The sequence below is a fragment of the Sinocyclocheilus anshuiensis genome, unplaced genomic scaffold, assembly GCF_001515605.1.
Source record: "Sinocyclocheilus anshuiensis isolate Anshui unplaced genomic scaffold, SAMN03320099.WGS_v1.1 scaffold1006, whole genome shotgun sequence".
Classification (NCBI taxonomy): domain Eukaryota; kingdom Metazoa; phylum Chordata; class Actinopteri; order Cypriniformes; family Cyprinidae; genus Sinocyclocheilus; species Sinocyclocheilus anshuiensis.
In genome coordinates, this window is record NW_015540918.1 from 425,579 (window position 1) to 443,262 (window position 17,684).

The 17,684-nt window shown below is 38.7% G+C and overlaps 1 protein-coding gene across 2 annotated transcripts; it reads right to left on the reverse strand.

Annotated features, from left to right (window-relative positions):
• Nucleotides 1-210: 210 nt before the first annotated feature.
• LOC107689311 (dapper homolog 1) lies at nt 211-7,322 on the reverse strand. Of its 2 annotated transcripts, XM_016487262.1 has the most exons (5): nt 7,144-7,322; nt 6,674-6,947; nt 4,210-4,339; nt 3,223-3,378; nt 211-2,662 (listed from the first exon to the last, which is right to left on the reverse strand). In XM_016487262.1, exons 2-5 carry the CDS (start codon nt 6,929-6,931, stop codon nt 795-797), a joined length of 2,412 nt encoding a protein of 803 aa, XP_016342748.1. In that variant the 5' UTR covers nt 6,932-6,947; nt 7,144-7,322; the 3' UTR covers nt 211-794. The 2 variants fall into 2 exon arrangements, with proteins under 2 accessions (XP_016342748.1, XP_016342747.1); XM_016487261.1 differs by having other exon boundaries at nt 6,674-7,321.
• Between the last annotated feature and the right edge of the window lie 10,362 nt (nt 7,323-17,684).

Genomic DNA, 17,684 nt, shown 5'->3' on the forward strand with positions numbered 1-17,684 from the left:
ATCGGCTCTAGAAAGGGGTTTGGGGTGGTTTAACATGCCCATGACATCAGAAGAATCAAATCTTAGGCCATAAAAATAAACAGAAGTGCAAATTTAGGGTTGTTTGGTGCATATGATGCTAATTTAACATGGTTTCTTGAACTCAAAAGTACATAGAAAACCAGCCACTATCATCAAATAAACAAAGAGACTGAATGATTTTAACTGGGATTTAATAAAGAATAAAAAGACACGAGAAATCAACATTACATTAGCATTTTTTTTTTTTACAGAAGGGTAATTTACAACTAATAAGGTAAATGGTGAAGCTGTTGCTCATGCATATTTAATGTGCATTTAACAAAAGCCCTTAACAATCAGCAGGTGAACTAGTCTTGGTAGCACTGGACATTTCTCAGACAGACTGCGTCTGTAATAAACTGCTTTAGCTCAGTCATACTTCCTATTCCATTTCCATGTATGGCTAACCAAATATATTAAGTTATAGATATCTTTAAAAAAAGTAAACCATGTATGAACAATGCATTTACATAGTACTTGCTATGTAAACACATCACAGCAAAAGCTCAATTTATAATAAATACAAAACAAAAAGAAAAAAAAGGCAACAGACAATGGGGTATGAAAAGTGCAGGGGAAGGCGTTGTGCTGGACAGAAGTTGAGTTCCCAGCTGACCGACAGGCAGTTTTAGGCCTTGCAGCTGATTTCTGCCTAGGCACTTGATTGTTTGATAAGGGAAAGAAGCCAATTTGATTGGCTGCATTCTAACTGATCTCAGGGTTCATCAAGTCTCTCACACTGTGGTCATGAGTTTTAATGAGCCTGATCGGAAACGTAAGATCTTCTTCTTCAAGTTGTGGGAAGCCTTGATTTTAACAAATGCCTTTGCCTGTGCTGATGTCATTCCGTGGGATCCTGCACCTGCCTGGTTGAATTGGGGCCAATTTACCCCTGCACTCCCCTCAGAGTCACTGCTAGTGCTGCTCTCAGCTACATAGTCCGCCTCGCTAGCACTCGACTCGCTGTCCCCAAAACAGTTGGTGGTATAGTTACTGCGCTCATCCTCGCTTGTGTCCAGAATGGTGGAATGGAAGAGAGAGGCGCACTCTGCCGAATATTCAGAGTCGCTGCCTATGTAGGCATAGGGGCTGGTGTAGTGTGCGTTAGATGGCAAGTACATGGCTGACATGTGGCCCAGCATTTCTCGTTTCTGCCTGCGGTGAGCCCTCTTGAAAGCCTCCTCATATGGGATCTCGTGAAGACCCCTTGGCCGCCGGTGGTAGTCGTTACGCTTGTACTTGGGTTTGGCCAACACTGCATCATGATGTCGGTGATGTCCGTGGTGTCTCTGGGCAGAAGATCGACCCCCTGTGGAACTGGTGTGCTTCTCCAAGATTCGTCCTTCAGGGATGGAGGCAGGAATTCTCTTGGCTTTTGTGGAGGCCTTCTTGGAGGATTTGTGCAAGTGGTGGATGTCATCCGCTTGTCTAGACCGCCTAGATCCTGTCCGATGCTTGTCAGTCTCTGAAACATGCTCGGAAATGTGAGGTCTACTTTTTACACTGGTGGAATTTTTCACTTTGACAATCTTGATGTTCTTGGTGCCACCCTTGCGCAGATTTACATTCTGTTTCTGAGCAGGGATGTACTGGGCACTGACCAATTGACCTCCTTCATCTTGACTTTGCGAAGAAGAACCGAGGCTGAGCAACTCTGGAGACAGCTGTTCTGCGTCTTTACTACAACTTGCTGGAGCCTGAGCCTTAGGACTCCTCTTAAGAGGACTTGCTTTCATTGCCTGTCCAGATATATTGTCCTCCACAGTGTAATAAGAATGCTTGCCGCGTTTGGGAGAGGAAACTGCATTTGGGCTGCCTAAATCCTGCCAGTCCTCCGATGCAACACTTAACGGCTGGCCTTTAGTGGCTCCAGAAACTTTCTTCTTCAAGAGGCAACTAGTGTTATTATCATTGGTGGTTGTGTAACCGTTCTGTGGCTGACTTGGAGAAAAGTATGCTCCATTTTGTAGGGTACCTCCCTTGGACTCAGCAGACCACTGTCTTTGGGGCGAAGCTGTGCTTGGGTCAGTGCTAGCTGCTGATGAATCTTGTAAACACATCTGCCAGTTAGGCTTGAGGTCAGAGGTCCATTGTTGGGCCTGGACAGCAGCAGGGGCCCGTGAGCAAAGACTAGCCTGCCTTAAAATGCTCTTGGAGGGGTCAGTGTTGATGCTTGTTCTGGGTTTGTTGGTCCTCAAGGGCTGTGCCCTCCTCTGAAGTAGCCCAAAGATATAACTATCCAGTTTTTTGTTTGGGAGTGTTTGAGTGGCATGCCAGGAAGAATTCTGAGTGCCCACGACCTGCTCAGGTTTCTGTTCATCACTCAATGTTTCACCAGGCTTGGAGAAGTTACAATCGTCCTTTAGGTGACTAGTCATGGATTGAAAGAAGATGGGGCTCTGGACAGCCACCGCATGGAGAGGGCTGGGGTACCGGTAAACATCATTACCGTTTTTGGCAATGAGGTCACAGTGGAACTTGGACAGGCCATCGCAGGAGCCATCCGGGGAAGGGGAGTAGGATGCAGAAAGAGACCTGCGGACTGTTCCAGAACTCGAGTCTTCGCAATGGCAATCACACTCGGCACAAATGCCCAGCTCATCTGTAAATCCCAGAGGACACAACAGTTAATACTGCAAGAAAAGGCAACGTCAGATTACTAAAACAGCTAATTTCATGATGTCATGGCCTGTGAGAGCAGATGATTTCTGATTCCTAGAGTTCTAGTGCTTAGCTGGGTGGGTGGTTGATTGGTTTTCATGTGCTAATGAGCCTTTTGTTGCTAGCTTATAGGTGTGGCTGGGAGAGCCATCAGCAGGGCTGTGAAACTGTTTCTATCTCTGTCTGGTACCAAACTTCTCTAGTTTCACCTCTATTTGCACAGTCAAGCTTAAGTGATTACAGAATGCTTTCTGCTAACAGTAATGCAACACAAAAACGGATTTCATTTGAAGAAACTAGAAACATACAAACAAAGCAGCCTTTCTTTGTGATACCAGCTTGTAAGCCAGAGGAAGAAATCGCCATTAAGTAAATAGTTCTGCATTTGGTTAACAAAGCTAAAGAAGGGAAGAGCATTTCGAGACTACATGGAACAGTGCTGATGGGAAAGACCAGTCTGAATGACCCAGAAACCTCAAACCGTCACAAGAAGACTCTCACCTGCAGGCTTAAGCCTTCCCTCGGAGACACAGAGCGAGGTGTCGAGGGGGGTGCACAGGCAGGTGGTGGAACGACAACTGGACAAACACTCGCTGAAGACAGAGTTGGAGGAATTGGAGAGGGATCCTGAAGCACCATCGCTTAGGTCGTAAAAGCCTGGGGGAGAGAGAGGGCGAGAGATTAACACATTAATTTTACATCTTCAGGAATGAGGTGACAATGCAAAGACTGTGCTTTTCCACTGAGCTCTCTTCTGGAACCTACTTCCAATTACAATTTGAATAACATAGCTTCCAGGAAGGTATCCATCTGCAAGAGGAAATAGAGCTAGGAACCAGATCTCCATACATCACAATTGATATTAGCATTAAAATGGTGAAGTAAGGAATAAAACCATTACAACTACTACAAACAACACCAAAATAGCTGTACTCATAAAACAAAAGACCGCCTTTGGGCTGTAAAGAAAATAATACCAACTCATGGACTGAAGAACTCCTTAACATTAGAAGCAGTTATAAGGCCATTTCAACAATCGAGACTTTCAGAGAAGAGCATACACATGTGTAATCAATCTCCACTTTATATAACCTTCCTCCAACAAAAGTGCAGTCAGTCCCAGCACTAAAATGACCTCTTGTATTTGGAATGTAAACCAATGTAGCTGTAGCAGGCCTCTAGCACAGGGTGCAGATTGTTCGTATTACCAAATTAGTGCTTAAGCAAAACAGTTAAGCAGTCTCCAACAGACATTAGGGCTTGCAGGTACACAAGCTACTACAGGCCCAAAGCACATAAAGTAGTCTTATGCAAAGTGATAAAATTTGAACAGGATGTCTGATTACCTCCCTCTGGTGATTGTAGAAGATTAACAATCATTAAAAATGTTTTTTTGGTGCTTTTTTTTCAGTGTTTCGATGATCAAACATGCAGTGCACAGAATTCAGTCTCCTCTCAAAGTGTTACGGCTTCACAACAGATACTAACCTGAACTTGGCCGGCTGTCCGTTTCCACATGTTCATGCGAAGTCTCCGTGTCCAACCGCAGGTCGCTGATCTGTTTGTCTAATTCCTGGAGCTGGTTGATCAAACCTGCATCACGCCTCCTAAGGCAGTTCTATAAAGAAACGATACATTTTGAAAAGATGTTAATACAAGGTTTCATGAATGTCTAGTAGTTTAGCAGCCTCATGATTGCTAAGACTCATGATTGCTAAGATTCATTTAGAAGATTTTGCCCTGCAGCCCTAACAACAATCTGGAAACAATTGCATTTCACAATGCATTTCTCAATGCCGGTGGCTTCACGGCACCGATCAGACAGATGTATGAGCAATATCGCTCGAGTACGAGAGTGATATTGTGTTTATACAACAGTTCGACGGAACATGTGTGTAATTAAACAAGAAACAACGGAGTGTCTATAAAACCCTCTTTTGTGCAGAACTACTTCCTTCCGCCACGGATTCAAAGCTCAAGTTGACAGTTAAACATACGTCACTTTTAGAATTCGTATCAAGGGCATGTGCTGCTTCAGTTAGGTTATTAGTGAGAAATAATGAGGTTATAAGAGAGAAACAATGCAGCAAGACGTGTATCCAAATGAGAGAGAGAGACCGCGAAGCTAGACGTTTCTTCTTATATTAACTAACGTACTCTACGATTAGCTCAGTGAATAATTTAAAAAAAACATAGACCCGGCTAGAACAAGCGGAGTGATACAAAATTGTGAAAGGGCGTTCCTGTAGCGATACCAGTACAATATCTCACAGTTCTCAACCAATCAGATTTGAGAACCAGAACGAACTGTTGTATAAAATGAACTAAATTATAGTCACACCTCGTATGGGAATAACCATTCGACTTTGACACACTGCTTGAGAGCAATTGGATGCATCTGACAACACTCGTATCATGTGCTGCATTCCAAATTAAGTGTGGTGAAATGGCAGACTGAGGAAAACGTGGCCCCTTCAAAGCAGACGGACATTACTTCAAATGACCTATAATCAGAGGCATGTTATCTGCTGCAAATTGTAACTGCTGTTTGCTGACAGGGGAAGTAATGCAGTGCAGATTCCAGGCTATATAGAGCAGGGGAATGACGTTTCCTTCACTGCAGACTGAGGCTGTAAAAAAGCCTGGTCCTGACAGGCGGGCTGCGAGTGATTTATGGGCCCTGAGCTCTCAGCATGCTGGGCTGTGCAGACCATTTTTACACAAAGTGCCATTTGCAGAGCACACCGACAGTTATTTTGAAACGGCATCAAATTAACCCCAGACCACTATCGATGGCCTGGGCCTGGGTTTGGGACAACGGTGTCTACATTTCTGGTTTATACTTGATTCATTTAACTTAGTCAAAGACCACAGAGGATTGGTTGTTTGTTACTGGGAAATCATAAGGACATTAGGCATTATATGATCTACAAATTACCATTAACTTTAATGCAGTTCTGGGTGTGAGGCAAGCAAACAAACTGACCTCAAGATAAACAAGTGTAATTATGGGGAAGACTCAAGCCACTTGTGTACATGTCTGAGGCTTTAGCAAAGCCAGAAATCAAATCCAAACCTTGTAATTCTTTTCTGTATACAATACATTAACCACAAAGCATGGACCCATAGGGTTACACTAATGGAAATGTTTGCAAATACCTCAAGTGGAACCAGGTGTCTTTGGCCCAACTTTTAAATTTAATCTTGGTCATCCTCTAAAGACAGCAGGGGGCTTGAGCTGGGCTTGTAAAAAGTTAATTTCCATTGAAACCCATTGGACAACCTCGCAGATTTGCATTAGAAACTCAAGGATGTTCCAGGAAGTTTTAATTTCATTTTAGATTTTAATTTGATGTTTAAAAGATTTTAATTTAATTCAATACAACTAAATGTGAAAAGAAGTCTTTTTTTTAATGCCAATGTAAAAATATGAAAGTTCTCAATGCATCAAAGTCAAAATATAAAATGCATTCAAAATCATACAAATTCTTACTTTTACTCTCAGTTTAGTTATGAGACCTCCCTTGCAAAAATGTACAGTGGTGGTACCATGGTTATACTATGCCTCTTTCATACATACCATAGTACTGTGGGGTTATCATCACTTAAAAAATGGACATGTACCCTGGTAGAACCATGGTATTTTTCTAAGAAACTTGGAGTGCTATGCAAGCACAATGGTAAATGAAATTTTGTATTGTGTATGTATATATATATATATATATAAAAGTACATAGTACTACCATCAGATATTGTCACTGTACTATGGTACTGCCATAGTATTTTTGTAAGAGATATTTCATTACCATTACTAAAATAATAATAAAAAAAAATTGTAAATGTATTTCCCCCTTCAGAAATACAGGAAAGAGAAAGGTTGCACTACATATAAACAACTTCAACAATAATATATATAAAAATAAATAAAAATCAGTTTCTGTTACTCACTCACCAATTGTTTTCTAAGCAATAAAATATTCTCCTCCAGAAGTTTCTCTTCAGTGTTCAGATAGCTGTCCTCCACTGTAAGGCAGGGTTTGTCCTCTCCCGCGAGCTCCTGACAGTTCAACACACTCCTGACCAGCAGCTCCTGTCTCTGTCTCAGATACTCTAGCTCGGTCAGACCCGCGACAGTCGCGTCCAGACGCTCCCGGGTTCGAACCCGCTCCACTTCACCGCGCGCCTCGCATTCCTTCCGATCCCGCATCATGAGCTCGAAATAATCCCTGGACACCAGCGTCTCTGACAATTAATTCATTTACATATCCAGCGACAATAACGCTATGGAGATTCTTCTTATGAACAATTTTTATCTGAAAAACACTTATGACATGGTCAGATCATTTTCATGTTTTAAAAGTGATCATCAAAACCCAAAAAGAATCCAACAATTCATAGAAAAAATAAAAAAATTAAAATAACCTTTTATGCTACAGATATATGGCATTTAAACGCCTGTTGTCCTTGCTGAAGCTCAGCATAAAAAGTCCAAATCCACAGACAGAGAGATAGAGAGGGCGTTGATGGGTGCCGCCCGGATGATACTGGGATCTGAATGTGTTCTGCAGCGAGGAGCTCAATCACACACACACACACACACACACACACACACACACACACACACACGGAGGAAACCCTGCTGCTGAGGATGCGGCGGGGTCCTAACGCCCGCCCGGTTCACTCCCTGCTCTACTGTCTAAGTATGGAAGTGTCCATTTTCATGCATGATGTATAAAACAACATTAGCCTAAGACCTGCATTAGATCATCTATATTACATGCACACCGAACTACATGCACAATCATATAAAGTTTATTACTTTTTCATTGTTTAACTATCCTACTAAACAAAAACAGGTCAGGAGCACATTTTGTAGTATATGAAAAATTAATATATGCATGTAAATACAAGCTTACAGCACCCTAAACCTAAAACGACAAGATTTACAAGTAAGTACTTTTATTTTTTGTCTGAAAATATGGTGGTACAATAGTAAGGTTGTAGTTATGATTACCATATTCATATAAACCATGATATTTACATCGTTTTTAAAAAATATGGTATTACCTTGGTTGGTATCATGTCTAAAAGAACAGGAAAATATACAATATTCAAGGACACGGTGCATAATGCAGATATCATAACCTAATAAAAAAACTTGCAATACAGATAATGACATGCATTTCGAATAATTAAGATGATAAATAAGATTTTTTTTAAGGTGTATTTAAAGGCACTCAAGTGGATGACTGCCCTCTACTGTTGTTAAAACAAAAACCTGCAATAGTTCACTTCATGGACTATTGCTAGCAAAATATATATTTCTAATTTATTTATATTTATTATTTTTCCATTTAATTTTCCAGTTAGTCCAATAGTTTACTTTATAGACAAATCTATATTTTCTAGATGCATTTATGCATACAAGTAAAAGACTGACATTTCACCAAGATGTAGGAGACTATACACTGACTCAAATAAAGAATGATTTAGAGGTTTTCTAAAACACGGATCTGTAAAACATATGTTTAAACATTATTTATGGTAATAGACTCCACAGCTGCTTCTATAAGAGGCTGAAATCTCATTTCTCAACTAGCTCATTATTCAGACGCGTGGAGAACTCAAAACAGACAGATTTGTTTGAAAATGCATCTGTGAAATGGACCAACAATTTACATATCAAGAACGTAACTGTTCTGGCAGATTTTAAGCTAATTTATATTTTGGATTCAAACACGTGGAAGAGACATTGTGTATATTTATCAGAATAAATTAGTTGCGCTCATAGCTCTGGCGGATAGACTCTTTCAACGGAAGGGGGTTTGCAGTTGCGTATCTAATGAAAAACACTGCACCTCTCAAAGCCCTGTCCATCAACGTCAGCCAATGGCTCAGACAGTTTCGTTTGATTTGCAGCTAAGCAGGCGGTGAATATGAGTCAAAGAGAGAAGGAGACCCTCAGTAGATGGCACAAAGCTTAATCTCTCTTTCTAAACACGACAGGGATTGAGGAAATGGGATCCATGGCTGCTTCTATGAGGAACAGATGTTTGAAACACAGCTGGTGACCCTCTGAAACATTAGCCCTGGCCGAACGGTTACACAAGCACACAGATATACACACACGGTCACTGATGTGGAAAGAAAGAGTGGCTTAAGGGCAAAAATCTCAATAATTCGACAAAGTCTCAGGCTACGACTGCGGGACAGGAAGTGACCTGGGACATACATACTCGGATCAAAGGCTGTAGTCTTTGTGCCACCAGAATCAAATCTCTCAGACAAACAGGATAAATCCTTCCTTTCATTGCCATTTTTGCCACTGTTTCAAATATGATACAAAACCGATGAAGTGAGAAGTGTGCATTTGTCTCTATTTAAAAAAGGAACCGTTTTTTGTAGCCAACCCTTGATTATTTTATGTAAATCATTTCTCATAAATCTGACCCAAAAAAAGCCAGACAATTTCCCTTAGACTATAGCTTTTGCTAGTACAAAGTCACATTTGTGCTTTAACCTAATCCAATCACTCCCAGTAATTACCCATTAAACGAGAACAGGACCCAATTAGGACTGGCAGGAACATGGGGAATAAATTAATACATCTAAATACATCAAAGCCTACTGCTCTACAGATGCCCAACTGTGGGGACAAATTGAGCAAATGTGCCGCGAGGATTTATGAGCATGATAGCAATCGTCACCCCTCACCTATATCTTATATCATGCTGGACACAGAGCGCTTTTATACAACTCATCAGTCATATAGATGTTATTACTTTGAATTTACACCTAAAGAAGGTGTTTGTTTTAGTATTCCTGCAGTGGTGGAAACAAAACTTGGAAAATGTTCCATCTAGAAGCCTGATGAAGCTTTGACGTCAAACGGATGCTGGGCGGTTCATGCAGGTGTCAATGTTGAGTCTGTGATTGTAATTTGAAAGGAAGAGCTTGTCTGTTCACCACACGCTGTGAGAAACTTCACATGCACAAAACTGAAGGCCAGATCTTTGTTCACCAAATCCTTGAGCTTTACTAATACTACAAAGGATAAAAAGACAGCATTTGAGGGTTAGAAGAAATTCTTATGAATTAATTCCATATGTCTTTGTTCAAAACAAGCGCTTTTGACAATGACAAAATTATTGTCTGTGGCAGTCGGCAGCATGCCTGAGATGATGTGGAATACCACAGACAATATTTTTTGACTTGTCCCTCAGTTTGTGTGATTTTATCATATTAGTTTTATGTAAACATTTAGGTTTAAGTCTTGTGGTTACACTTCTAAACAATGCTTATTTTAAAGGCATAGATTTTAAAGGCCAAAGATGAAAATTCTGTCATTATTTCCTAACCTTTCACTTGTTCCAAACCTGTATGAGTTTCTTTCTTCTGTTGAACACAAAATAATTTTGAAGAATGTTGGTAATCAAATAGTTGATGGTATAGCATTTGACTTCCATTATATATTTTTTTCCATACAATGGAAGTCAATGACTTCTGTCAACTGTTTGATTATAACATAATATCTTCTTTTAGAAGAAAGAAACTCACAAATTTCTAAGGTTTCTAAATGATTAACATTATCAAAACTTTGCTGAAAAACCTGTTGTACACTATTTTTTCCATGCCTTCTGTCATTTTATTGATAGTTTATACTTTTTAGCAAGTAAAAGTCCTCTTTAGTATAATTCTAAAAGTGTGTCTCTTCAGACGCACGTTTTTTTTTTTGCTGTGAAATTTTTTACTGATTTTTATGAATGTTAGTAATATTTCAAGATGAATACCTACTGGAATAAAACAACTTTGGTTTACTTATCCATTATACATATATCATTTTCAGTAATATCATGTTAAAATGTGACTCATCAGGCTTTTGATGAATATTTATTCATACATCTCTTAATCATCATTGTATTGCACGACATTATATGTTTTGCCTCCCACAATAAAAACTACAGAGCTGTGATCATAAAACTAAGCAAATATCATCTCTATAATAATAATAATAATAATTTGGGTGATATGGAGGGACAACTGATATTTACATGCATTCTATGTAAGCAGTCTGCTATACTGTTACAAAGATTTCTGTATAAACGTTTTTGGCAAGACTAAAATATAATTAAGAAATAATGTGAGTAATTCCCTAATGAATTAAAAATGCACAGTGAGGTAACAGACAACGAGACAAAGATACTCACAGCTGACGGATGTGGATCCTGTCGTAATTCAGACCAACATATAGTGCTTCTAGACCATTATTAAGTTCAGCGTGGTTGTCGTGTCTGAAATGTCCTACATATGCTCCTGTGATTGCACTGCTGTTCAGACAACACATATGGAATAAGAGAATCCTTTATATTAGCAACAGCGATCTTACAACTTACAAGACAAGAAAACATTTGCAGGAAAATATTATTTGGCCCACTTTTGAAGTCCTTCTAGAAGATAATTCTGACCAACAAACTATAAAAGAGAAAATAAAATGGCAGATATAATAACAAAAAAAAATATACAAGATGCTTAAGATCTATTTGAAACAAAAACAGTTGTGTCAGTTGATGTTAATGTTATAAAGGTTACGACAATAACAACAGATTTGAAAAAGAAGCATTACCATTGAGACATGTGGAGATGCTCTGGACTGTGATCTTGACCTTCAGCCTATTAAAGACTGGAGATTAGATTCAAATAAAGGCTGTACGGGGCATTGATGTGTCACATGTCAAAAGTTTCATCAAATCGTCTGTACAGCATGTCCCGGCAGAAACAACAAAGCTTAACTAGACATCTGAGCTGAGCTGTCTGAGGTCAGGACATTGTCCAAGAAGTTGTCTCTTCACAGATTTGCTTACTCATACAACTTCTTACTGATGAAATCCCAGCTATGCCTTTGTACTTTAAACTGGCTGTGATCCGGTCCAAAGGTCTTTAAAATCAAACAAAAGAAACCAAGAATAGAACTATTTTCCTAAAGTAAAACATGGAGAAGGTGATGCTTCAGCTAAAGAGAACGGCTTCAGCTAAAAGTGTTTTAGAGCTTTTTTTTAGAACAATCAATTTTCACAACAAAAACGAAATTAACTACTATTGTGAAAAACCAGATTAGAGGCTGATACTTCAAGTCTATACTTACAGGCTTGCTGTATTCGTGTGGAGGGTTGAGTGTGCTCAACTGATGTTCTCCATTTGTGGTTCTATGATGCCGTTACAGTTCAGTTCTCTGTTCTGGTGCCATGTCTCAGATTCAAGATGTGACGCTTTGTTTGAAACATCTGAAAGAAACTCTTTATGAGATAAACAGCATTTCCACCAAAGCCTGAGAGCTTTTTGAGTACAGACGACAACAGACTCGAAATGTCAGATATAAAACCAAACGATGCAGCCAATAGTTTATGGCCCACTTCATAAAGAAAAACTTCATAGCTCATATCCTGCAAATTCGGATGCATTTGCTGTCTTCCAAATGTCAAACAACCCACGTAATCGGCCTGGTTTCCATATGCTTCATATGTCTTATTGACAGATCAAAATCTTTATTTGCTTTCACAAATTCAGTGCAATTAAAGTGAAGGAGCACAGATTTAAGAGCCAAAACTGAACTTTCAAAGGTTTTAAAATAAATGAATGTTTAGTAAGTGAAGCGGATCTATAATCTGGAGAAAATGAGTTTGTGTAATGCAGCGATCCGTTTCTAAACTTCGAAGATAATACCGATTGACTATTTGCTTTGCTTTTCTAATCCCTGCAGCACTTGGTTTAACCGGGAGGTTATGCGGATACGGTTGTCACGGCAACATCTTATCAACCACCGGTACCCCTGCATCCCTTCTCCACCCCTAAATCATTCATCCCGGTGATTTGTGCGTAATTAAAACACACTCGCGCCGCCGGAAACGCTTCATGCATCCTCAGTTTATAAAAGTGCTCTGGGTCCCTCTGGGTCTTTGAAATGGGTTGGACATGGTGGGGTGTTTTCAAATGAAAATGACTGCTGTAAAGGTCAAAAAAAAAAAAAAACATAAATATGTTTCTCTTGCAGCTACAATTTATTATGTGAAAAGTGCAAGATAGAGAAGTCAATGTATGTATATTATATTGGTCAAATATGTTAATTGACCATTTATACCATACAACTGTATTTATAATGCATATAAAATTTAAATTAATTATTAATTTATTTGGCAAGTAGCAATACAATAGGCAGGATAATTAACAATCAACCACTCATTATTGTAAAAGAAACCCCTTTGGGACAAATCATATCTTCGTCCAGTTTTTTTTTTTTTTGTGATAATGACTAGCTGACTTTGAATTAGATAAAAATAAATAAAATATAAAATAAATAAATTAAATTTTCAAATACATACATATTTTTATATATCAAAAGTTGACATGCCATTGCCATGACATGATTATATAGGCATAATTTATAATTTACACACACACAGACACACACACACACAGACACACACACACACACACACACACGTGACCATGGACCACAAAACCAGTCTTAAGTGTCAATTTTTCGAAATTGAGATTTATACAACATCTGAAAGCTGAATAAATAAGCTTTCCATTGATGTATGTATTGTTAGGATAGGACAATATTTGGCCGATACAACTATTTGAAAATCTGGAATCAGCATTTGTGGTATGTATTTTTTACTGTATATATATATATTTTTTTCATCTGTAAGTCGCTTTGGATAAAAGCATCGGCTAAATGAATAAATGTAAATATAGCAAAAACCAAACAGCTCAGTTTAGCTAAATGGATTTAACACGTATAGGCTTAAAATTCATGGTGCGTTCATTCATGCTGTCACGGCCCATGTGGATTAATAAATCAACATTGCAGCTATGGGCTTATCAACATCTCACATTCTAATAACTCTGAAATATCATTCATATCACATGCCAGTTTTTCTCCACAGGATAATCAAGATTAATACATTCATAGTTCAAGATAATTACTCTCTCTTGATTGATCAAAGTGTCCATCACAGCCTGGCACTGAGACATTAAACCACAAAATAAATATACCCATTTTTCCGTGTATAAATCAAATAATACGCAGAGCTGATTAAATCAAGCACATGGGATTTGACTGTATAATCATACTATGAAAGCATAACCTTGACTATTTTAAGGCCCCTCGCTCTCTCCGTTTCGGTTACTTGAGATTGGCCATCCACACTTTCATCACACTTTCAATTACCTGTGTTTACTCAGGACGACGTTTCTCTCTCAGCATCGCATCGCTCACACCATCAGAGGCGTAAATCACCCCGCTCACCATTTTCCTCGTCTTTGGCGGTATCCCTTAATCGCCTTAATTAAATGGCGACTGTGGCTCCAAAAATAACTTGGACTTTCCAGCACTCTAAAGGCCAGATCAAACAAACATCTGCAGAGAGCCCGTGAGGGTCTGCGGTAAGAGGCGGGGACCGGCGACGGCCCTCAGAGACTGCAGCAGGCCTCTCACAAACGTCACCGAAATAAAAGATGGACTCCATTAGGGCCTGACGGTTTAAGATCTGCTTCGTATTAGGAAAACTGTGAGGCTTTCCTTCCTCCCTCCCATGTCCCACTTCAATCCTGACTCTGGGTTTCTCTAAAGCTCATGGATTAGTATCTGCTTTCCTCAGCGTCGCTTGCCCACACTGATGTATTTCTGCTGTCCATCAGGTGAAAAATATAAACTAGATTAATAATACTCTCCATTGCCATATGTGAATTATGGATAAATGCCTACATATTTCAAGTACATGTCGGATTGTGCATGTCAAAAGTCAAACTGGTTTGTTTGTACTGACCATTAGACTATCTTACCCTCAAGAGTCAAATAGACATTTACAATATACTGCAGTGTTTTGCAGTAACTTTCAGTCATTTTTTATTACATACTTATGCATTTGGCAGATGCAACGTACATCGAATTCAAGGTATACATTTTATTATTTCATGCATTGCTTGGGAATCGTACCTATGACCTCGATTTTGCTAGTGGCATGAGCTACAGTTTGACTTACAGGAATGTTTAACAGTAACTATATAAATTTGTAGCTCCATTACATTAAACATTTTAGGTAATATAATCAGATTACTTTTAGATTACTTTTGACCCAACTCTTTTACCAAATTGATATAAAATACAAAGAGAAAGAAAATATATTCCATGTTATTAACAATTTTCTGTGTAATTACAGCCACCTAGTGACTAGTCTTTGTGTGAACGAACTGGAAGACTTTCTGAATGTAAGCGGTAGGCTATTTTACAAATGAAAATTTTAAATACGAAAAAGTATAAATAATATATAATTGATTGCATTTGTGTGAATAATTTGTAATCATGTAATCAATAAAAAGTAAATGTAGTCTGATTAAGAGAATTTTAAAATGTGTAGTGAATCAGCTCATAAGGGAAATATGAATAATTAATCATAACTAGTTATAATTAATTATAAATATTTAGATCCGCTGTAGATATTTACTTGACCTCTCAGGGTCAACTGTCTGTCAATTCTAAGAACGTTAATTTCCTGGTTAAGGGAAATAACTTTCTTACTGTACAATTCTACAAAGAGCTTGTAGCATAAATCTGCATGATTAAGTGACTCCAGTTATGAGCAAACAATGAACAACGTCAAGTGTGATACAAGTAAGACTTTATTAACCACATAAACACTTAGAGGGGCTTGCACTGCTGGTGATGTGATGGTCTTTTGCTTGAGTCAATGCGCAGTCGTCATCGACTGTTTCAATTCTTTCTGAACCATGTCAAGCTCCTTTTCAATTGCTGAGTCAGGGTTTGGACCTCAGCTCTGGCAGCATGCCGATGGATTTCCTGTTGAGGAATTACTTTATTATAACTAAATACCATGTCAGGACTGTCATATTGAGTTTTTAGTAATGCCTGTGAGATTGACAATAAACAACGATGTGTGGGAATAAAGATACATTTGATTAAATTCAGTTCAATAAAATTAAATTAAAACTTTGTGTTCTAGAGAGATACTGACAACAAAGATATGGAAATAATGATGTATTTGATTCAGTTCAGTACAAATAAAATAGGTGTGCCAGAGAGATATTACCAATAAAGATGTCTGAAAATAAACATACATTTGTTTCGGTTACATTCAGTAATAAATAAATAAAAAATAATAATAAAATAAAAACTTGAAAAGTTGGCCAGACAAATAACAATAAAGATGTGTGGAAATAAAGATACATTTTCAGTTTCAGTTCAGTACAAATGAAATAACAAAAAAAATTTATAAATAAATAAAACCTTTAAAGAAGAGCCAGAAATATAACAATAAAGATGGGTGTGGTAAAGATATTTTGTATTCATTTCAGTTCAGTTCAATAAAATGAGAATAAATTAAAATATTTAAATACTAAAATAAAACATAAAACCAAATATTCAATTCAATCAAGTGGTGTTTGGTAAAGCAATCATCACTATTAATATTGCATATAGTTAGTACTACAAGTGACATGAACAGACACACTAAATTGCGAGTCATTCTTTCAGTTTGAACCAGCAAGCAACCATAGCAACAAACTGCAAACACTCTGAGCACCTTAGCAACCGTTTTTCTCTGTACAGCTGCTGAAACAGCTGTCTTTCTATGATGCTTTGATATGGGGGTTGAGGATAAAAGCTGTTGTACTTCCTGTCCTCTCAGCACGCCTGCCATCTCTGGCTCTGAGGATACGGCTGCACTCAAAGCAAACATCTGGAGACATCTGCTTCCCTCAGCCATTACCTCATACAAAATCAAATGGACATCGGTGCCTTTGATGACGCCAACATAGACACAGAACACTATGCTATAGTGTAAAAATGACAGACAGCTTATTGAACACTATACGTATTTGCACATCTTCAGGCACTTCGGCAGCGACAGAAGGGTTCAAATCAATCCTGTTTGCATTTCAGCTGAGTCAAACTCCCAGAAGCAATACGTTTACATGTCCAAACCATTCATGACTGCATAATTGATAACGGAGCATCATCACCTAAGGTCATCAACAGAAAATACAACGTTCTCGCTTCCTTCCTGGTTCTTTATTATGGATGTGCCCTGATACCACCATTCCCACAAATCAATGCTTTCTAACTCGCTTGTATCACTATGGCTGGAACAATGCGGCCGTCCTAGACTCGCTCTGAGCCAAGGAAACTGTATGTCCATCCATCATCTGATCTGGCAGTGTGAACGCAGCCTGATTTCCATAAACACACAGACAGCTTCCATCTGTAGCCCTCGACTGGACGCCAAACCTTACGCTGCATAATTAATCTCAGGCCGGGCGAGGAGCCATTAGCAAACACATTGTAGCTGCAGTCGTATTTGCAGTGCGAGAGCAACAACAGAAGAGAATGGATGTCTTAAGAAAGGGTTTTATTTTTTTTTTACGTCTTCACAGCCTGACGGAGAATCATTTGGCCAGTGTCCAGTACCCATCCTCCCCTGCGGTTCTCTTATCCACTGAGGCTCCATTAAAACCCCAGAGCGAGATAATCAAACCCCTCCCAAACACCAATTAACATGCATTTAGCCCAGCGGCGCAACCCTTGGCCAAGAAATCTGCACTGTGTCCAAACAAACTCTCACATTTGGCTAGAAGTTAATAGTCTCATTAAATAAGCCCAACTCTTCATCGGTGCTGAGATACTTGAGCTGTAGAAGATAATGCAATCATCTTAATGCAATAATGGGACTATTTACAAAGGCATTCTTCAAAGTTGTGAGGATTCTTTTAAAATGCAATTAAATACATAAGCAATTGCAGTCAATTCCCACAAGTAAAATTAGATTGAGCTCATATTAATACTGAACCATACTGCACTCTAAATAGAGGTTCTTTATTGGCATCTATGAAGTGGAACCAGTTCGTAGGTGCACACTGAATTCTGAATTCCAACCAAACAAGCCAAA